At 39.3% G+C, this 21,518-nt stretch overlaps 3 protein-coding genes across 5 annotated transcripts; all 3 read right to left on the bottom strand.

Moving 5' to 3' along the window:
• Positions 1-278: 278 nt before the first annotated feature.
• LOC116195500 (RNA-binding protein squid-like) lies at positions 279-2,758 on the bottom strand. Of its 2 annotated transcripts, XM_031524731.1 has the most exons (6): positions 2,485-2,758; positions 2,059-2,099; positions 1,796-1,959; positions 1,575-1,674; positions 1,328-1,497; positions 279-1,065 (listed from the first exon to the last, which is right to left on the bottom strand). In XM_031524731.1, the coding sequence occupies exons 1-6, from the start codon at positions 2,613-2,615 to the stop codon at positions 556-558; spliced, it is 1,116 nt and encodes a 371-aa protein (XP_031380591.1). In that variant the 5' UTR covers positions 2,616-2,758; the 3' UTR covers positions 279-555. The 2 variants fall into 2 exon arrangements, with proteins under 2 accessions (XP_031380591.1, XP_031380592.1); XM_031524732.1 differs by lacking the exon at positions 2,059-2,099 and having other exon boundaries at positions 2,485-2,745.
• On the bottom strand, positions 2,486-9,742 carry LOC116195496 (ABC transporter B family member 26, chloroplastic-like). Of its 2 annotated transcripts, XM_031524729.1 has the most exons (18): positions 9,262-9,740; positions 8,875-9,002; positions 8,632-8,674; positions 8,240-8,284; positions 7,995-8,117; positions 7,815-7,918; positions 7,360-7,414; positions 7,199-7,269; positions 6,976-7,078; positions 6,565-6,775; positions 6,269-6,342; positions 5,752-5,808; positions 5,595-5,669; positions 5,158-5,232; positions 4,788-5,069; positions 4,595-4,656; positions 4,435-4,495; positions 2,486-4,145 (listed from the first exon to the last, which is right to left on the bottom strand). In XM_031524729.1, the coding sequence occupies exons 1-18, from the start codon at positions 9,658-9,660 to the stop codon at positions 4,065-4,067; spliced, it is 2,049 nt and encodes a 682-aa protein (XP_031380589.1). In that variant the 5' UTR covers positions 9,661-9,740; the 3' UTR covers positions 2,486-4,064. The 2 variants fall into 2 exon arrangements, 1 of the variants encoding a protein (XP_031380589.1); XR_004154668.1 differs by lacking the exons at positions 2,486-4,145; positions 4,435-4,495 and having other exon boundaries at positions 4,590-4,656; positions 4,788-4,892; positions 4,970-5,069; positions 9,262-9,742.
• Positions 9,743-20,088: 10,346 nt separating this feature from the next.
• LOC116194600 (cyclin-dependent protein kinase inhibitor SMR6) lies at positions 20,089-21,000 on the bottom strand. Its single transcript, XM_031523449.1, has one exon. The coding sequence runs from the start codon at positions 20,719-20,721 to the stop codon at positions 20,398-20,400; it is 324 nt and encodes a 107-aa protein (XP_031379309.1). The 5' UTR covers positions 20,722-21,000; the 3' UTR covers positions 20,089-20,397.
• Positions 21,001-21,518: the final 518 nt, after the last annotated feature.

Raw genomic sequence — 21,518 nt, 5'->3', positions numbered from 1 at the left:
TTTGAGTACCCGTTACATTAATTCATTACATTTATTTTAAAAAAAAAAAGATGCACCAAGACTACGAGAAAAGTTTCTCGTAACTAAAAGTGATCCTTGCCCACTGTATTAATCGATGTAATTTACCATCTCTTGAAACTAAGGAATGAAAAAGCATTTGGGTGTAATGTGAAGCAATGAAAAAGGCCGAAGATACGTGACCGAGCCACAAACAAGGGAGCATCCACATTTAAAGGCCACAAAACACACCGAAAAGCAGCAATAAGAAGATGATCGTGTAAAAGGAATCTGGTAAGACTATGGGAAAAGGGGCTTCAGATCACAATGCCAACTATAGGAACCATCAGGCATATACTGCAGGTCAATACAGAACCACATATAAATAAGGTTGGACCTCTCAGATTTTCCCCGTCACTGGGATGTAACTGAGAGCTCAAGATTACATGAGTTCACAGAAATAAAAGTTCAGCAATGTACTTCCTAATTTTCGAATCCTCGCAACATCACTCAGCAGGCACAACTTTCTCCGTTTCAAGAAGTGAGACTCCTTAAGTCTTACCTCCCGTAAGGATGGTATCGATTGCTACCTGCACCACCATATCCTCCCCTGCTTCCATAGAAACCCCCACCACTGCCACTGCTGCCTCCATAGCCACCTCCAAGACCAGGATCATAGCCAGCGCCACCATAACCACCTGCACCGCCACCATACCCTCCATAACCTCCGCCGGGGCCACCATAAGGACCTCCCATATCATAACCTCTGCTCATGCCTCCCCCATAACGACTCGAGTATGCAAGGGAAGGGTCTCCTCTATACGAGCCGATTCCACCGCCGCCATATCCTCCATACCCACCAAAGTCACCCCCACCGTATCCACCATAAGCGCTCGCTCGGCCTCCATAGGCTCCACCTGATCTGTTATAGCCACCATATCCGCCTCCTCCATATCCACCATAAACATCTCCATATCCTCCACCATATGAGTGCCTTGAATCACTGTATCGCTTGGAAGGCGGTGGAGGTGGATTTGGTTTTTTTGGTTCTGCCCTCTTAACCTCCACCTACAACCATAAAAAGCTAATTTAACTAGATATCTAGGCATTAAAAGTTGACTATGCAATACTACCAGGAAAAAAAAAAAATTGACTATGCAATGAATGCTGAAAATGTTATGCCATATTCACCAACATATTTCAGGTATCAGAGGATATTGCAACTATACAGTTTTTAAAAGAAAAAACAAATTTTTTTCTGAAACTCTCAAAAGAAACAAAAAAAGGGGGTCTGAATTGCAGTTAAGTATGATTTGGGTTATCTGCTTACCTGAGTTCCAGCCAGCTCAAGACGATTGCCCCTAGACAGTAGATCATCAACTGCCTCCTCGCTGTCAAAAGTGATAAAACCAAAGCCACGAGAACGGTTTGTAGCATGGTCTCTCATGATCTGATGTTCCTTGACCTCTCCAAACTGAGTAAAGAATTCCTTGAACTCATCTGCCCACTCACAGAAGTTAGTCTAGCAACCCCATCTAAATCCAGTACAAGGTTATATGGATCAAAGATGATATCACCTTCGTTTACAGTTGATGGAATCCCACCAACGAAGATCTTCTTAGTTTTGAAATCCTTGGAGCCAGCAGCACCCTTTGGGATTGTACGCTTAATCTCAACCTAGATATTCCCAAGAACCACCAGTAGAGAGAAACATCATGTCAAAGGACTGAAGACGGCTGAATTTGTTCTAAGCCATGAAATTGACAGCCTAAACTAGCAAGCGGAACCTAAACCCTACTTGCTTCCCATTAATGACATGGGTGTCCTCTATGACTTTATCGACAACAGAGGGATCCGCATAGGTCACGAACCCAAATCCACGAGGCTGCCCAGTCTTCCGGTCCTTCATGATGACAGAATCTGTAATTTCACCATACTGACCAAAATGCTTGACAAATTGCGCTGCAGGAAATACCGGGACCACATGGTTAATCAAAAATAACATGCCGTCTAAGACTTTAAAGGTACTCAAAAGGTAATAATCTAATATGAACAACTAACCATTAGTCGTCTCTCTTGCTAAACCTCCTACAAAAATCTTTCTGCAATTACATGTAGACTAGATTAACCATCAAATCATTCCACCTTATATAACATCTAGCTAGTGCTATAGTAATCAACGAAACAAGCTCATATCCAAAGGCAAATCCCAGAATCTACGCAAAGACGCAACTTTCCACTCAATGCTCTAAAGCTTGAAGATAAGAAGAGCCGGTCAGAGTGTAAACTACAGGTCCATTTACTTCCTGGAGCACTAGTGCAGCAGCTAAAAAGATCAACGATGCAGTCGGGAAAGCCTTTCTTTAAGCTGAATCTTTGTGAATTGCACAGAGATTTCAACAGCACAAAACCCAAGGAGAAAACTCAAAATAAAATAAATTAAATTAAAAAAATTGGTAATTTGTCTTTCATGAGGAAGAAACTTACCCGGGACTAGCTCCGTCGCCGGACTGAGGGTGAGATCTGTCGTCTTCAGCGGAATGGTGGAGGGAGTGGTCCGAGGGCTCGACTTCGTGAGCTTCCCCGTCGAACGCCGCCTCATTCTCCTGCGGGTCCATTAGGTATCGGACCAGAGAGGTGTCAAGAAAGCCGCTGCAGCGGAGGAGACCTTCGGTCGGAGGAAGAGAAGAGAAGCCCGGCAACGCAGCCCTAGCTCGCTCGCAGAGAGAGAGAGAGAGAGAGAGAGAGAAGACTTAAGCCCTAACCCTAAAACTAAATCCCAGAGAAAAGAGTGGCATGGTAAAAGAAAGCCCGGCGAGGGTTAGGGCACAACCGTAAATAAATATGAGGCTGGGGACTAGTGGGCCGGTAGAAGTATGGTGCCAGCCCAATTAACACCACGAAGCCCAAATGGTTGGTCTTCTCTGGGCCCAAGGCTGACCCCTTAGCTTTTCCGCGTGAGATCGGTCGGGGAAATAATTGCTGATTTCATAACAAGTTAAAATTTAACAGTAACTAATCTAATATCGCTATAGTATCAGCTTAATCGAATATAATAATCACGTGAGTAACTGCCAAATTTAGCACAGAGTGATACTGCTAAAAAATATAGTAGTAAACCACATAGTAAGGTAAATCTGTTGGGGCAGAAATTCGAGACGTTAATTGCTGTGAATCTTCGAGCCATATGTTGTCGCGCGACCGCCGTAGAATATACACTGTACTACGATACAAAAGGTGGACAACTTGAGATGATGTAATGTTAGAAAAGGAGTCAATTACGGAGTCTAAACTTGGAATCGAGAGATTCAAATTCGATTTTCACTAGCAAGACTCCATTGAATCATTCCCGTCAGTCGAACTTTTGTGCCACTTTATTATATATAGAATAGCTGAAAAGGATGATGTAACTATGGGTGCTGAGCAAGCTGTCTCTTGATGTGTGGAACATTTTGCCTTGATGACATTACATGGAGAAGCCATACAATGAACACGTAGCTCTTAGCTGTTAATAAAGCAATAAGTTCAGGTTCTGATCAGTCGAAGGGAATTTCGGGCTGAAAGAAGATAAGGAATAGGCATGGCCGAAGAGCAAGGAAGGAACAAAGAAATCAAGGATGCAGTGGCCCCGAGACGCGAGGCTGTGAAGGAGATCAAAGGAGTGGTCGATGACCTGCCCGACTGTACGTACAAGTACGAAGCAAAGAGCTATGAAAACCAGCTGAAGAGGAGGACAGGGCAAGAGATGGAGGGGCCGAAGGGCCTCCCCCACGAGCAAGTCCCTCAGCCGGGAGATTTCTCGAGCGAAGCCCTCGAGAGGCTCTAGTTTAGTGTCCGGAATATCGGGACTCAGCAGCTATCTGACTGGCTGGCGAAATCCAAACAAAATTCCTGATGGTTTCCCTCTTTGCATTCATCGAGCTTTGTATTGTCAATGCTGGTGAGATGAGTGTAATAAGTAGTGAGCGTGTAAGAATTGCTGTTCCAGTTCATCTGAAGAACATGCCAAGTTAAATATCGCAGCATTTAGTACGACGGTCCGGTTTCAAAGGACAAAACCGTGAAGATCAACCCAACCAATCTGTTTGCAGCTTGAACAAACGAGCATATATGCCATTGCGCTGGAGCAGCTCACTGTGTGTCCCCACCTAAGCAGCCATTAAATAGCGTAGTGTCTCAGTAATCTTTGACATACAAATTGTCAGATGATTATCTGATCATAGCAGTCAGATCCAATAGGTTAAATAGGTCAGATCTAAATATCAAGGCCACGGCTACATGGAAATGCTTGAAAGAGTAAGAATGGAACGGGAACTACATCCAATCTCCATGAAAAGATTGGACCGTTTTTTGCGCACATTCCATATCATTTCCTTTTCCATTCCATTTTGTTTCCATTCCGCTCTACCAGACAACACATCAGGAACAGGTGCTTACCTCAACGACTTTGCCGCCATTCATCACAATGATCCTGTCAGCTCTTTCCATGGCAACCGGCCTGCAAAAAAAATAAACAGATTGTAAATGTTCATCACTTCTACCCACTCTAAATCCACAAAACTATGGTAAACACAAATGGGTGGAGGGAGAGACTCACCTATGAGCTACAACGATGATTGTCCTCGATCTAGCATCATTTCTCAGTCCATCAATGAGGGCCTAAGTAAGCACGTTGCAGTAAAAAATCAATGTTTCCAAGCACTCGAATTCAAATCTATTTATTTCCAGACGTTTTTCCATTTGGCTAAGAGATTGGAAATTCTGCAAATAAACAGTCACAGAGGTCTTACCTTGACTTGGTGTTCATTTTCCATATCCAAAGCACTTGTAGCTTCATCTAGGATTAGAATGTCAGGATCCCTAAGTATAGCTCTCGCAATGGCGATTCTCTGCTTCTGACCACCGCTGAGTAAACCCTCATGAACAATTGTTTCGTAACCATTAGGAAGAGATGAGATGAATTCGTGAGCACCTGCTTCTTTAGCAGCCCACTCTATGTCTTCCTGGGTGACATATCTTAAGGAACCATAGCTTATGTTTGACTTGACATCCATGTGAAAGAGATATGGTCCCTGGAGGAAACGAATGATTAGGTTGAGAAAAGACATCCTTGATCTGATGTTTTTCTTTGATCTGATTGTGGCAACAAACAGTTCTCACCTGCCCAACATATCCGATTTTTGATCTGAGCCACCTGACATCCAACTTATCAAGAGGGTAATTGTCAAGATAGAGCTGCAATTTATATTGAAAATTTTCTTGGAGTTAACAACAGTCAAAAGAGCAATCATTAAGATGATCCTCATCACGAATTGAGCACCAAAAACTGATTTGTGAGACTCAGAAGATGACCAATGAACAATTGGCATAAGACTAAACATAATCAATTAAAAAGATCATAATTTCACTTGTTTAACAAGAAACAAAGACAAATGTGAGATCAAATTGTAAATAGTTCGACTCTAGCCAAGTTGTTATAAGTAGAGATGTGCATGGATTGCTGCAATTTTTGTACTTAGGAGGCAAAAATATTATTCACATTCTTGATTTTCACACAGTTCCGTGTTATTGGTGGAGAAGGGAAATGTGCAGCTTACCTGACCATGAGCTGGTTTATACAGGCGAAGCAAGAGATTGACCAATGAGCTTTTACCGCAACCACTCAGACCCACCTGAACAAGAAAAGTGATTACACAACGCATTTTCTTTCTTTAAAGATCAGGCAAAAAGATAACGAGGTCCTGGGTATCTTACAATTGCAACTAGTTCCTTTGGTTGTATCAACAAGTTCACATCTTGTAGGACAGGTACCTTTAAAAAGAAATCAGAGGCAACCATAAGTCGCCAAATTCTTTCTCAGTCTAAGTAAAAGTCAGGACACAAATAATCTGTAACTTTTCAGTCAACTAGGTGACAACTGATGTAGATTTCTTTAACAGACTTCCGGAAGAATGTAAATGCCATGCCTTGTGATTTATTGTCAATAGTTCAAAAACAAAAGATGGATCTGACTGTTTTTAATGATACAGATTCTGAAGAAACTGTCAAATAATTATAATTGAATTGGGAATAATGTTGCCTCTCAAAATTAAGAAAACTGAGTGTCAGTTTCTAAGTTAAGCCTAAAGATTATTTTGAAGGTCTTATTTTTCAGGCTTACTGCTACAACTTAATCTCGTGATGCATACTTGGTTTATTCGCTGCGATCCTTATCATGCAAAAGTAGCTATTAAAGCATGATAATACGAGAAGGCTCAAATAGGTGACATACCATTATCCTTGAAGGGTAACAGAACGAAACATTTAAGAACTCTATGTGTCCCATCAACCTCTGTAACTTCAGCCCTGTACAGCACATGATCTGCAAATGTTAAAATATAACTAATGGAAGATGTTCCATGTAAACTCCATTTTGCCTAAGATAGCCAAACATCAATTTTATCTGGCAAATTCAGACACTAGGTTCATTCTAGAGCAAGTAATAGAAGGACTGACAAACCCAAAATACCATAAAGTAACCAGGGATCACAACACCTGCTGGTAATTTCTAAAGATGGAAGCGCTTGCCTTTGAGTGAGTACTGATCCCCAGGCGAAATACTCATTAGCTGGAAAACTCTTTCACTTGCTCCTATGGATTGCATTAATGACGACAAACTATCCACCAACCTCCAAGTGGCATAAATCATCCACTCACAATACAAAACATACTTTGTAAGTTGCTCTGATGAGACATGACCAGTTATAACAGAAGTTCCTCCTAGCATCAAGGCAAAAACCTGTAAGAGAAATTCCATAGGAAAACTCAGGTCAACGATCACTAATGTACACTGCCACACATGCATCTGGCATTGTGATCTCTTCATTACATGCCACAGATTACTTAATCAGCGAGACCATCATAAATACCAAATGCAGAAAAACAGAGAAGCAGGGTGCAGATTCTGAGGGTGGATCCCAACAACAAAATATGACATACCTGAGTTGACCGGTAAAGTACTATAAAACTCAAATTCCACAATCCATAAGCTGAGCTTTCAAGAATGCCCACAGAAGCTAACCTCTCCAGCCACTTCTTGTACCTAACACCACATTACAGGAATTATTCACGGCCGTATCCAACTTTCGCGCAACATGACAACAATAAACAAGAGATTGCATAAACATAATATCTTGACAGTGTATTACTAAAGAAGCTTTGCCTTCTAATTTCCACCCTCTCTGTTCCATAAACGTGGACAGTTCTCATCTGTGAAAGTGTGTCCTCTGCAACCTACAAGTATATGGGAGGAAATAGACAAGGTCAAGCAAATGCTCAAGAAATAGAAATGCAAGAAGAGTAAGACAAGCTTTCTTCTTTTACTTGATTGGCACCGGCAGTGAAGTCCTGAGATAGCTTAGCAGCATTTTTCTGGTACCTATCAAATATGCAAGGAATCAACGGTGTTTTTATTGTAAAAGACCCCAGCAAAAACATTTATAGAACTGACATTCAATAAAGAATATCCACGTGACTAAATAAATCTAGTAAACCACCAGTCTAACTAAATAATGAAATATGGTAAACATGAGCCAATGGACCATTTTCAACGCTGGATATCTAAGACTTGTACTTGACAGTAGTTTAGATTAATTTCATGTTTACATAGGGGCAAAAAGGCTAATTATTGGAGATGATACTAGAGTATCAGCGCATAAAAAGTTTTCCGCCAGTAACAGGGGAGAAAATGTAATTACTGACGGCAGTGGGAAGATATGAAAATTGGGTCTCAACTTAATCTCAAATGCTCATGGAAATCGATATTGGCGCAAGCATACCTGCCATATACCAGAAAAATTGCAGCCAGAACAGCGCATATGACAAGCGTTGATAATGTCAGAGGCCATGATAAGCTCAGTAAATTGATCAATGCCCCTGTTCCCTAAAAAGAAAAGTTAAAACTCTCCGATAATCTTAGGGAAAAGGAAATACAAGCATTTGCCTATGAGGATTACAACCTGAAGAATATTTCGGAATATCAAGTGAAGATCATTGCTGAGAACATGAGACATCCGCTGACAATCTGCTCCGAGCCTGCTCGTTAGATCACCGACTGCTTCTGCATCGAAAAAGGATATATCCTGGATTGCAAAAGTTTAATATTGAATTAAGAATTCTAAAAAAAAAGAGTTAAATCAGTAATTTGTCCTGAAATATAAGAGTTGAATATACCAGCTAACACATTTAAAGATAGAATGCAGACCTGAAATATAAGAGTCGAATATAATGTTTCTCTAAGCCGCTTGACCTGCACCAGATAAAACAGTTACAAACCAGATAGAACATTAAAAAATAATAATAAAATAAGGGAGAACTTTAGAGAGTAATCAACAAACTTCCAAACACTTTGAAAGGGAAAAGAGGCATACATTCACATTAAAAAAAAATATCTTTGTTCTGCTAATAATACTATTTCATTCCTTTATATGGTCAGTTGTTCTTTCCAGTAGCTATACGGAGGATTGGACATGTCCTGATTTCTTAAGCAAGGAGATAGAACCTCAGACATCCGCCCAATTCATAAAGTTGCAAATTTGAGAATCACTATGTCAATGAAAAAGTGTGGGAGTCCTTATTAACGTTAGAAACTCTTACCAAGGTGACGTTTGCTAGTGCAAAACAGCCACTCCGCAGACCACTGAAAGTTCATAAGAAAGAGGGGTAAAAGCAGTTAAGTCGGACAGATGATTTTGTTTATTTATTTGGTGGAAAGAACTAATACGTTTAGTGAGATTTACGAATGATATGCAGTAACCAATCTTTGCAAGTCTACATTTTCATATGTTACTGAGAAGTAGTGGTAACATTGCAAATCGTGTTATGATGAAAAGGATTTACCTGCATATTCCAGAGATACAAGACAACACAACCAACACCCGCACATATCCATAGAATGCCACCGTATTACCATTCTGAGCAGCAAAAACAGACGCCGCCAAAATGCTCGGCACCGTGATCTCCGAAATCTGCACCGTATCATTGGCACTGGGTTTTCAACATATGGAGCTAATTACAAGACACAAATGGAGAACATCAACAGACGCATGCATTGAAGTTCCTCATGAGTTAAGCAATATATCCACCTTGAGCTAAGCAGCTATACTAATCAGTGGTCAGAAGCATCTGTGGAATACCCAGCAAGGGAAACATGGCAAAATCATGAATACTGCATGCCAATGGCAAATGAACAATCGTTGGGTGATTCAGTGTGACGCCTCAACTCACCGCAGCAATCGTTAGAGAACCGAATGCGATGTACACGACCAATCTATCGTCCGCAACCAGTTCCCAAATCCGGCGCAGAGCGACACCCACTGTCACCACAGGTCCTCCTGTGTCCCCGGAGCTAGGCAAGTTCCACAGTTGGCAGCCACCGCGTGAAGCCGAGCTAGTTGAGACAAGCCATAATTTCCTTAAGTGTCCGAGGCAGCTCTCATTTGTAGCTCGAGCTCCGCCATTTCTGCAACAGAGGACGGAGAACTGGTCCGCTGATTGTGGTCCTCGGGTACGCCGAGGGCGGAATCCGCGCTTCTCAGGGACCGGGAGGCCGCAGCCGGAGCTTCTCTGCAGGGCGTGGAGCTGAACGGCGTGAGTGGAGAAGTTTCCCGAGCTGACGAGTGGCATGGGAGTGTAAATTCGACGAATTCGTGGGGCGTTTCCGGGAACGAGAGCATGAAGAAGAGTCGGACTAGAGAAGGTGAAGAAGCAGGTTACGTTCGGGTGAAGACGAAAGGAGTCAACGCTGACATCCGAATCCATCATCGGGTCGGGTTGGATTTGGGCCAAATATGACGACTGGGCCCGACAAGCCTTAGCCCGGGTAGAGAAGACCATTTCGTGATGCCTTTGCCCTCAGTCCCCCAAACAAAGCCCACATATATATTGGGACTAAACTCACAGCCTGTATTCAAGCCAGCAGCAAACTTTATGCTCTGATATCAAGTAAAATTTTTCGATGTTCATTATTCGTAAAGCTATCAATAGATGAGGGATCTGGCTGGCGAAAATGCTCCATGGATGTGAAAATCCTCGATATGTCCGACAGACTCTCCTTGGAAAGACTAGAAGTATTTCAATAGGTCATGCCCATAAGAAACCCGACCGCCCCAACCCCATACCAATTACGAATTCGGGAACCTAACTCTCTTTCGTGGATTAAATACGGAATTGACAAATGACAATCAAATGTCGGTTACAGGAGAATCGATCTCTTGTAACTCCCGTAATTATCCATTCTAAATTTCTAATGTAACCCATTAGTTAGGTCAATTGCTGCACGCATTATATCAGCATAAGGTTGATATATACATGTAAGTATGCACGTATGGACGTTAATGAATCTGCAGCAATGTACTGATTAGGTGCATGAGAGAGAGCGAGGCTTGATGCAAAAGTATGTGTACGTTCCTATTATAGATCGTACGTGGGAGATTATTGTGCTGTAAATCGTGATGGTTCCCGCTCGACTACGTAGTGGGAATTTATTGTCGGCGCCGTTCGTGTTCATTCGTGTAGGTGGCTCGGTACGTGATCAATCTCACGTGACGTTTCTTAAGATCGGCTTAAAAATTCATTCGAGGTAATTTGAATCCATATTCGGTAATGTTTCTCTACACTTTACTTCTAGGCTCTAGTCTAAACAAGAAATCAATATATTTAACATTGACATTTGTCATGATATATATGCAGAATTTGGTCTAGTTTCGCATTGCATTGCCTAGTAAGAAATATTTTCATTAGTTGAGCATAGATTAACCCGATTCACATTTGAATTTGTCTCCATGCTTCATCCCCAAGAAATCATTTTAAGCTTCGATGTAGTTTCGTCCATGTAACTTTGATGCGGTTGTTCAAGAAGATGCAATTGCTATTGACAACTATATCGTCTAGCGTCGACAAGAAACGAGAAATATTCAGATTGATTTTACAAGGATGAGCGTGCCAATGTGACATGACAAAGTCCACGAGGCTGATCTTTCTTATTTCGAGTGCCTCATCCGATCACTCATCTGAACCGTATCTGATTTTACTCCATTCGAGCTTCAGATTCCAGTTTTGCCCTCGTTGAATCGCCCAATGGGGCTTGCATGGCAAGGGTAAAATGGGCACTTCACCTAAAGCAACAAAGGCTTGTGTCGTCAATGGAAACAAGACAAAACAGGGAAATAAAAAAATATATATTAAAATTAGATTTTAAAAAGAAAAAGGGGGGGACAGCCGTCACGGCCCGCTTTTGCCGGGCGCCGTGACGCCGTCACCATTTTTTTTTTTAATGGAAAATCATATTTGGCGGGAAAATTCAAAAATCTGTACGGAAGGGTTTGAGTTTTTAGGTTCCCGCCATGAGACCCGGGCAGGACGGGCAGCGGCACGGTGGGCCCCAGTGGGGAGAGGTGGGCTCCGGGCTGAAACCGCGTAAATAGAGAAAAGGAGGTCAGCGCAGGGCCCAAAGCTTAGGATGATTGGAGGATTGGTAAGCTCATTTCTTTTTATATTTCTTTTTTCATTTTCCATGGGACAAACATTTTATTTTTCTAAACCTCATTGTCCTCGACCACGGAGTGTGATACTGTTAGAAAACTCGAAAGGGACTTCACCTGTATACATGAGTTCCAAGCTCATTGAAGACACCTACCGTGTCGAAAGCCAAATCAAATAACAGCTGAACGAGGATTAGTATCATGGACTCGCCGAAAAAAAAAAAAAAGTTATCCTCTAAAATTTATAATGACAGACAGAATCTTCTCCCTATCATAGGATTCCGCTTGAGGGCCATGTGGTTGAATGTCTTCAAAGTTCAAAGACCTCTTTTCATTTCAATTTTCACGTATTCATAGGATTCTCCCAAAGCCTCCTTTTGAATTTTGCTCGAAATTGACCATTGCCCTTAGTCACTGCTCACGGAGGCCAAGACCCAAGCAATCTCCTTTTTATAGCATATGCAAGTACGAACCGCAAATCCGACTAGCTCGATATTATCCATATCGCTTTGGCCAATTTTTTCTTCTTTTTTTTCTTCTTTTCTTTATCCGACAATCAAGTAAGTGAAGGTGACTATAACAGAGATACGAATCCCATTCAACTGCATCACAGTTGCAAAAGTGTGACCATCATAAGAGCTTATTTGGGAAAAATGAAAATATTGAGGTAATGATCTCGAGTCTCTCGTACGTCCAGGGAATATGTTGACAAATATAGATATCGTCCTTTAGAAGCCTAACATGGATTACTACCGACACATTTATCAGAAACGTTATGGCCCGACCATGTGGTGATAGAAGGGGAGATGGACCTCTCCTCTCGCGAAGCAAAAGAGGCCCTATGAAAGAAAACAAGCATTGCACCAACGTCATCGCCTCAAAAAAGTAAAAGTAAAAATAAAAATAAAAATAAATAAATAATCATACCAGCCACGAAACAGAAGTTGCCCAAAAAGACAGTTACACGTGTTAAAAACATTGAATTTTGAAGCCCATCATTTTTAATGTATACACGTTTGGCCCTTAAAGAAAAGGGACGGAAAGGAAAAGGTCAATTTATGCATGGAACAATTGGAAAATGAACATAACTTACGCATGGAACAATTTTTAAAAATGAGAGTGTCGTTCATTTTCCTTGATAGCTTTTGGTTGAAGCCACATGTGTGTATATATATTTATATATATATTGTTCTCTCAATGTGTGGATTGGGTAAACCCGATCTATATGTTTCCATTCTCACGTTGCTATCCACCAAAATCTTCGTACTCCTCAGAAATGTATAGTTTATTTAGCGGTTGCTAATTATTTGTTTTATTAAATGCCATCACCATCAGTACTTAATTAATCAACTTCAATTAAGTACATATCACAGCTGGGTAGTAAGACGTGCCCACATTATTGGTCATATAAAGTTTCACTTCGACCAAGATCGATGTGCGGTGCTGCTTACTGGACGAGGAAAATATCAGGCCGATAACGATAGAAGGGTAAAATTGCATCCTGTCTCGCATGATTCATGGTACGAATTATGTTTTTCTTTTACGGTTCGTGCTATTGTTTTAAACATGGGTAATACAATTCTGCGGGTTTTCTCTTTTTTCCTTTTATCTATCTAGTTGGAAGAGCAATTCAAATATTTGAAGAATGAGAGGTGGGAGTATAATGTCTAAAGCCAGGCAACAACTAAAGCCTCCTTTCGGGGAACAAGACAGATTGCCAGAAAAATATTTGATGAATATTAGACAGTTATGCTACTTGTATTAAATTCAACTAACAGCTATACGTGTAAAAGATATAGTTATAGTCCATAAAATTTTCCTCGTCGTCTTCACATGTATTGGTTATTGATTAAATTTTATGTAGTCACAGTATTGTGAAATATTCAGCAAGCATTTTCTTGACTATTGCTGACATTGAACAATAAATAAATGAGCTTATAAATTTTCTGAAAAAGAATTATTTGTGCCTTAATTGGTGGCAAAAAGCCAATTATCATGAGACATGTACTACTTAAAACAAGTAAGTCAATATAGAGTTAATTTTCACACTCAGTAATTGGATTTTGACTAGCTCCCAATTCATTTCTAGAGCCTAAACGAGTATTTGAATACATTAACACTCTGTTTAAATTGTGAGTTATATTTTTAAAATTTTAATTATAATTTTAACTCTATTCATTATATAACAAAAATCAACAACACAATTATTACTTTTTCTCTTTTCTTCAATTTTTTTTAACTATTCAATTCAATTTTTAATAATAAATTATCTTAACTATTTATTACTTTTTTCATAAGTCAACAATATAATCATTACCTTATCTCAACTATTCATTATATTTTCACATTTTTTCATATAATTCAACAACACAATCATTACAAACCAATTAAAATCAAAACTCAACTCTGCTTAACTCTAAGAACAAACACACTATAAGATTCCCAAGCAATTGGGCTCAAAATCAAATTGAAAATGATTGGAAATTACTGAACAGTTTTATTATTAGCCACAAATCTGCTGCCATGAAACAATTGTTGTCCTTTCTATAATATCAATTTTGGCCCCAACACAATGAGAGATGGGGAGTCCCTGGTAGAAGTCAGGACGAAGACGGTTAGAAACAGACTGGGCAGGCCGCATATTATATCTTCAAGTAATACCTAGCAATACGTAATAAATCACACTCTTTAATATATCATGATAAGTTCAATCTTTCATAACAGTCGCCGGTGATTATCTCCGTCGATATCGAATGAGATGCTTTCGGACCGGACAAACAGGTCATTAAGGCAAACCCTAGTGTATATTATAAGATATATATGGCACATTCCGATCAGACGAGGCCAAATATATGGCCCCTATAATTGTAACTGCAACTGTTACTTTACTACACGAGAAATTAAAAAATGCTTTTTTCTTAAAAGGGCTGTAATCCCTAGAAATTGCTTTTGTCTGATGCACAAAGAGAACCTTAGGATTAGGTTAAACCCTCCATTATTACACACTTAAACAAAATGTGTTTTATCGTAATCATGTCATACACCATATCCTGTCTACTCCACTACGGACAATCTGTGCAATGTTTGGCATATCATCAGCACAAATCCTGACCTTATCCGAACCCACCCCCGCGCATAATACATCCTTAAATTGCCATTAGAAAAATCATAAACACGTACGTATGAAAATAATATTTCAGAAAAAGACCCCTTGTATGCTAAACCGGCGGATGCGTCTCCCCATCGATATTGGTACGGAACTGCACGGACTCAAGTTCACTTCTCGATTCGAACCCAAGTTGATTTAACCGCTTCCATTACGTATAAGGTTCAATGTAGAAAACATTCAAACCTCAATTGACAAAAAATTTCTAACAGAAAAATGTTGGATTCAGAATAGTCATTGACGTGAAACCAAGATCAGACTTCATAATGACTATTGAAAATTGCACTGCACCTCACCGTATGCCCGACTACTACCATCTCAGTGCTTATAACTCGTCGGCCGGGTGGCGCTCTCTTTCTAGGTTGTATGCCATGTTCAAGATCTTACAATTAAAGCAACAGATGCAGCAAAAGAATGGAACACAAGAATGCTACACTTAACACATGTGTTAAGTGTAAACCCTTGATTATTAGATAGTTTTTGGTTTATTAATGGGGCAGGGCAGAGGGGCATCCCTAGAAGTTAAAAAAGGAACAACAGCATAGGATTCTGAGAAATTAACCCAGCGGGAGGGTTTGTCTTTATTATTAAATAATATCATCAGGGGGGGGCGTGGGAAGCATTACGAGGAACCTGGACTCGAAAGGACATGAGAGTTTCAACTTGATGGTGGGTCACGGGTGTGGGACATACATTAACCATATCAAATATTTTATTTTATTTTATCTTTTGTCCTTCGATAGAACCACAAGATTTCCTTAGAGTATGCTGGGACGAATCTCTACAGATGGAATTGCAAATCCGTGAGTATAAGTTACTTTTATGGTGGCAGACTAAAATTTCGTCACTATAGGAAGGTATTTTACTAATGTCTGTGTTTCCATCGCTATAAACAGTCTATTGTGACAGGATGAGATGCAGCTATATGTTTATAGTGATAGACAAAATTGTCGTCAACCTAAAATGCCTATTGTTATGGCACAAGAGACTTTCAAAATTTTATCTGATATTTACCGATGAATATCTCCATTAGTATAAATAATTATGTGAATTTTTATCGTTCTTTTCTTTTTTTCTCAAGATTTCGTTTTTGATAAAATTGAGAAATACATCTATAGATCAACTTTAGTTTTGTATTGAAAATGATGAATTGACCTTTTTTTTCCTTATATTGATAAGTGTAGCTATAATAATCATTGTTTGGAATTTACAAAACTCAATACATATATGTATGTGTGTGTATAAACCAATGTGCGTCGGTTCAAATGTGCGGCGTTTGTTTCCCTTAAGTTCGGTGTTTGTTCCCCTTAAATAAGATTTCGAATTTAAGTATCGTAAATGGAGAAAATCCATATTGCTAGAGTTTTACTCTTTAATATGTTGTTCCGACTTGATTGAATTAATCAGGGGCCTGTTAGGCCCCGATACCATGGTGTATACAAACGCGCGCGCACACACATGTTAATAATGACGAGAGACTAAAAAACGACAATCAACCATGAGCCAAAAAAGAATTGTATTTAATGTATGAGATCGTTGTTACTTAAATTATATAAATAAGTAAAGAAAATTTCATATTAAAAAATTAACTATTAAAATTAAAATTGAAAATATAATTATTTGTTATGTTAAAGTTTAGAAAAATATTTTCGAAATTAAAAGTTTAAGAATTTTGTAAAAATATATATTAAAAATTAAAAATACAAGATTAACTTATGTAAATTTAAAAAGTGGAGAAAATTTATTTGCACTTGTCGATGAGTGGAGTTGCATTCCTTGCCTCAATTCATGTGATTTGATCCATGCAATGTTTAATTGAGATTGTAGAAGCCATATTAATTGGGCAATTGTTCTCGTGCAGGTTGATATATCTGCTCATGCCAAGTTTTGGTTGATATTGTTCTTGGTGGTTTTGTAGTTTTTTTTTCCACGGATGCAGCGGAATCATTATCAGGTGACTTTTCCGCAAAAGAAACTCCCAGGAGACCGGATGTTCGATTGGTTCTACAATGATCTTCACTAAGATGATTTTATTGCTAATTTATAATCTTATTGCTTGAATCGATTGATTGCGCTGCAGTTGGATAGTTTCATTTCATCCTGAACCAATCGATTATGCGCATTATATGCTCACAACTGAAGGGAGGAAGCTGGGGAAGAAGAACCCCGCGGTATGCTTCCCGTCAACTCTAGCTTGCAGGAAGCGACTCGCGGAGGCGTTCAACATCAATTGGAGCCGAATCCTCGCGTTCAAGAACAAGCTCCCGATCCATGTCTTGTTAATTCCCCATGAAGTCACTCCCACTCAACCCTCTAAGTTGACCGAGCCCCAATTATAGGTTTGTGTCGTGTCTCCTAGGCTCCGCTCTACAGTCTTTATCTTTCCTTGATGTTCTACAATGTTACAAGTCTGTGTGCCATTACACTTACATGGTGAGCTACGTAACTATTATGATTAGGAGAAGAGGCTAGAGATTTCTTGGGTTTTTAGCATTTGATGATATCTGAATGTTATGGTTGCATGCTAACTATTTTGATCATTGACTGCAACATCTTTAATAGTGTTTTATTTTTTAAAAGATTTTCAACTCAACTCAATTTATTTTCAATTCAACATCACAATCATTACTTTTTTTCATTTTTTAAATTTTTTAACCATTCAATTCAATTTTTAATATTAAATTCTCTCAACTATTCATTACTTTTTCATAATTCAACAACACAATTATTACTTAATCATTACTTTCTCTCAATTATTTATTAATTTTTCACACTTTTTCTCATAATTCAACAATACAATCATTACAAACCAATTAAAACTAAAACTCAACTCAACTCAACTCTAAATCCAAATACATTTAATATCAAGAAACTCAACTTTAAGAACCTCCTTTACCCAAACATCACACTAATGGGGCTACTTTGATATGGACTGGACTGAAAAGTACATATATAAGGTTCCAAAAGACATTAGAGGGACTCAATCTCCAAGAAAACGATTTTCTATTTTTCACCATTCGATATGTACTAACATATGAATTGTCACGGTTCACTTGTGGATTAGCAGCTCCTATGTGGTTTTTTTTTTTTAAACTCAAATCTTGTGTGTTGCTTGAATGCGTGCTTAAGGATTCGTTGCTTTAAGGATTGCTGATGATTGTGCTGTTAAGGATGAAATTAGTGGCTTATCATAAGAGTTTTGTGGTGTTCTTTGATTCTATGAATACGGTACTTATGGTGGATTCCGACTAAGTACGAGCTTATAAAGGAGAAATCGTGGTTTAGGGTGATTCCATTTCCTGATGACCTATCCGCTGTACAAGTATGAACCAAAGGAGAGGTTGTATTTTCACTTTAGGTGTATTGCTGAAATCTCTTGTCTTGTGCTAAATTGCTGGAAAAGAATTTGCCTCCCAAGAAATAAAAAAGAGACAGTGCCTTAGAGAAAAGATAATAAAGATTTCGCAAGTTCTTCCATCATCAGTTTAGATAATTGCCTTAGCTAAAAAATTATGATTACTTGTCTACTTTCTAAAATAAATCTTCTATTTATAGCTTGTGTCCATGTCCTTGTTGTCTATGATTACTCCTCGACTTCATCTTTTTCCTTTTGTCTATGATTACTCCTTTCATATTTTGACTAAAATTCATATATTCTGAGCATATGTTGTCAATATTCTATCTAGTTTTGTTAATAAGTCTTTATTGTATTCGTTATGAAGATAATCACAATAGCATTATTCTTTGTTCATATTGAACATAATACTCTTATGTATTATTACAGGATGAAGCTAATGGTTTTAGCAAGTAATGAACTAGCTTTTGACTTCACTTTTTGGTCTACGTAAGTATGTGGACTCATTGTTTTAATATTTATAAGAGAAGACAATAAACTTTGTTACCATGTGAATTTATGTAATACTTTGGTTTGTGTTGTTTCGGGGCTACTCTAGGATCTTCAAATGGCATGAAACAAATCCCCTTTTGATACTTGCAAACTTTGAGTGTGGCTTGGCCCAACTTCTTAGCACGTAGTACAAGCAAGAATTTGGAATATTGAAGAAGTCTTGTCATGTTGCTTTCATACTTGTAATTTTGATACTCATCATTTTGTCTATAGCACATCTTGGTAATTTCTTTAGATGTGGGAAAAGCTGATGTGAACTTCACGTGTTAAAGTGTTATAATATATCCATAGCAAATTATATATCATTCTTTTGTTACAAGATATATATTATTTCTACGAATGATATAAATACTACCGTTGCTTTAGCTTTACTCACGTCAGTAGCCTATTTCTATGCAGGTCTTAGCAAAAACAATAAAGCTCTTGTACTTTACTTTTGTATAAATATCCATCACTAAATGTTTAAAATAAAAAAGTCATCTAGTTATGGATAGTCTATAGGTAAAGTTATCCTATAGTGATGGAGGAATCGTCAGAAAAAGTTGCCAAAAATAAGTGGATTTGTTGTATAAATTAACCTACAGTGATGGAAAATCAGTTAGAAAAGCAAGTAAAATACCGATGAATTTTGAGAATTCAATGACAGAAATTTCAATCGGTTGAAATCTAGATTATTGTGACGATTCAACTGTCAGCATAGATGTACGATACCTATACTGGCAGTTTTTTAAATCGTAGGTAAATTCATTTTTCCATCATTATAGGTCCAAAGGGTTTTTACTGACCCATTTTTTTTTTTGGTTTTACCGATGGAAACTAACCATCACTAAATGGCAATTTATATGTAGTGGTTTCTGTAATGTAGATAAAGTCTGTTAACAATAGAGCGAAATTTACCAATTGCATCGTACTTGTGGTAAAAATGTTTATTTTTCTTCGAGAACAGTGATAAGGCATAAAATGTTAATGGTACTTTGAGGTGGGGACCTGCTGAAGAAGATGACGATGATGAGGACAAGGGAGGGGAAGAGAAGGTGGCAGCAGCATTTTGTGACAGTCAATCAATAATGAAGCATCCGTGCATTGCATTGCAGCATCTCCTCGTCCTCTCGGCCATGAAAAAAGATCACATTTTTCATTTGCTTTTCCCCCCATCCTCCTCCCCTCCCCACTTTTGATTTTGCTCTCATTCCAGTCAAAATGTCAAAATTGTGTTGCTTTTCTTTTCCTATATAAATATATACATATACAGCAGATAAGTTTGGTAGGTGAAGTGAAGAGAGGCAAAGAGTAATATAACTCGGATGGATTCATTCATTGTCCTATCTCAAGTTTTGTCGGTTCAGGTCCCCGCTTATGCTCTAATTCGGTAATTCAAGTTACACTCTACCTGGCAAGACACGATGTAATTCTGTACGAATCGGCAAGTTAACATTCACTTCACCCTTGCAAGCGATGTACTTGCTCGTGGTCGTGATAAGCCCAGCAGACAGCATAACTGTAACTAAGAGCTGATTGCTTCGTAAATTCATAACCTTGCTACTGATGGATGAACAAAGATCCTCACTTTACAGTCGAACAGGAACAACCGGCCCGAACAGGAAACCGAACTGTGGACTAGGAAGATGCAAATGGTCATCTCCCATATTTATGTTCGAAGATTGTACATGGTCACCTCTTCTCAGCAACCCCTTGGCAGAGAAGAGATTAAATTAAAAAATAAAAACACAACAAAAGAAGAAGAGAAAAAGAAAAAAAAAAACTCTAAAAACCTCAGCCTTCGCTAACAACTACGAATTTGGACTCAGTCAATTCGTCCTCTCCGTTCGGAGTTTAAACACCGTCTCCAAGTCCGGTGGCGCGAAGAACTCCCTAGCACCGTTCAGGTGGCACTTCGATGGAGGCCGGCGCTTCCTTGGGGCAGGCGGGCAGGGGAGCTTCTCGGGTATTCTTGATTCCCTGGACGTCGGGGTCGTTGAGCACGGCTCCTCATCCTCTTCTTCGCCTTCTTTCAGCCTCAGCTTTGTGTTTACCGGCTTCAGCGGGGCGCGTATTGATATCCCGGCGATTACCCACCTCTTGCCCTCGGGTTCCAGGCACCCATCCATCTGTGGCTTCTTCGGGAATCCCATCACCGGCCAGAACAGAGCAAGAATAGGGCAGGACAAAAATCGTATCTCCGGAACACGACAGGGCGCAAAAGATTGGATTTTTGATGGAGGAATCGGAACAGATGCCGGAATTCAGGCTGCCCCGGCTGAGAGGAATAAGAGGAAAGAGTCTTTTGCTTCGAAATTCTTGATGCTGTTCTCCAGAGAGAGAGAGAGAGAGAGAGGGAGAGAGAGAGAGAGTTTGGTTTGAATGGGAAAAGAGATTTTCTCTGAGGAAATAAGAAAGAGATTCAGAATGGGCTAAAAGAAGTCTATATATTGGTTTTAATGGTCAAGAGAGGCGACGCGATATTAAAAAATACTAAAAATTACAATACGAAGAATGAATTTTATTTACAATATAAGATTTTGAAATTCATTGAAAGTACTTTGTAAATAGTCGGGACAAAGGTTTATAATTCATTAAAGGCACTTGATATATAGTCAAGTCAGATTGCCATACTGATGTCTGAACGGGAATTAATATCAGTCAATAGATTGAAGATTCTATAGAAAGACGACCAATGAGAGAGGGAAGAATAATAGTTGGGAAGGAAAAAGAAAAGCTACCCGAGGACTTGCGGGCAGCCGAAACCGAGTGGAAGGAGGGGCAGGTTTTGGCGCCAAATCGAAGAAGTTTGCCTTGCAACGGCTCTTTTTCCCGCGCAGAATTTCGTCGAATTTCCCGTTCTGCCCCTCGGATTCCTGCATTATTTGCTTCCTCGGTGACGGTGCAGTGCATGCTGCCATGGGCCCAATCACCGACAGAGGAGGGGCTG

The sequence above is a fragment of the Punica granatum genome, chromosome 2 (assembly GCF_007655135.1).
Source record: "Punica granatum isolate Tunisia-2019 chromosome 2, ASM765513v2, whole genome shotgun sequence".
NCBI classification, from domain to species: Eukaryota; Viridiplantae; Streptophyta; class Magnoliopsida; order Myrtales; family Lythraceae; genus Punica; species Punica granatum.
This window is presented reverse-complemented; position numbering and strand designations above follow the sequence as displayed.

What these genes read in the sequence shown, in the direction of transcription:
- LOC116195500 (XM_031524731.1), bottom strand. Translation starts at nt 2,615, where the DNA reads ATGGACCCGCAGGAGAATGAGGCGGCGTTCGACGGGGAAGCTCACGAA. An exon ending in TCCATCAACTGTAAACGAAG is followed by an intron (nt 1,498 to 1,574) that starts GTGATATCATCT and finishes GTGAGTGGGCAG; the next exon opens with ATGAGTTCAAGGAATTCTTT. An exon ending in TTGAGCTGGCTGGAACTCAG is followed by an intron (nt 1,066 to 1,327) that starts GTAAGCAGATAA and finishes TTATGGTTGTAG; the next exon opens with GTGGAGGTTAAGAGGGCAGA.
- LOC116195496 (XM_031524729.1), bottom strand. Translation starts at nt 9,660, where the DNA reads ATGCCACTCGTCAGCTCGGGAAACTTCTCCACTCACGCCGTTCAGCTC. An exon ending in ATTTTTCTGGTATATGGCAG is followed by an intron (nt 7,415 to 7,814) that starts GTATGCTTGCGC and finishes CATATTTGATAG; the next exon opens with GTACCAGAAAAATGCTGCTA. An exon ending in TACTTTACCGGTCAACTCAG is followed by an intron (nt 6,776 to 6,975) that starts GTATGTCATATT and finishes TTTCTCTTACAG; the next exon opens with GTTTTTGCCTTGATGCTAGG.
- LOC116194600 (XM_031523449.1), bottom strand. Translation starts at nt 20,721, where the DNA reads ATGGGATTCCCGAAGAAGCCACAGATGGATGGGTGCCTGGAACCCGAG.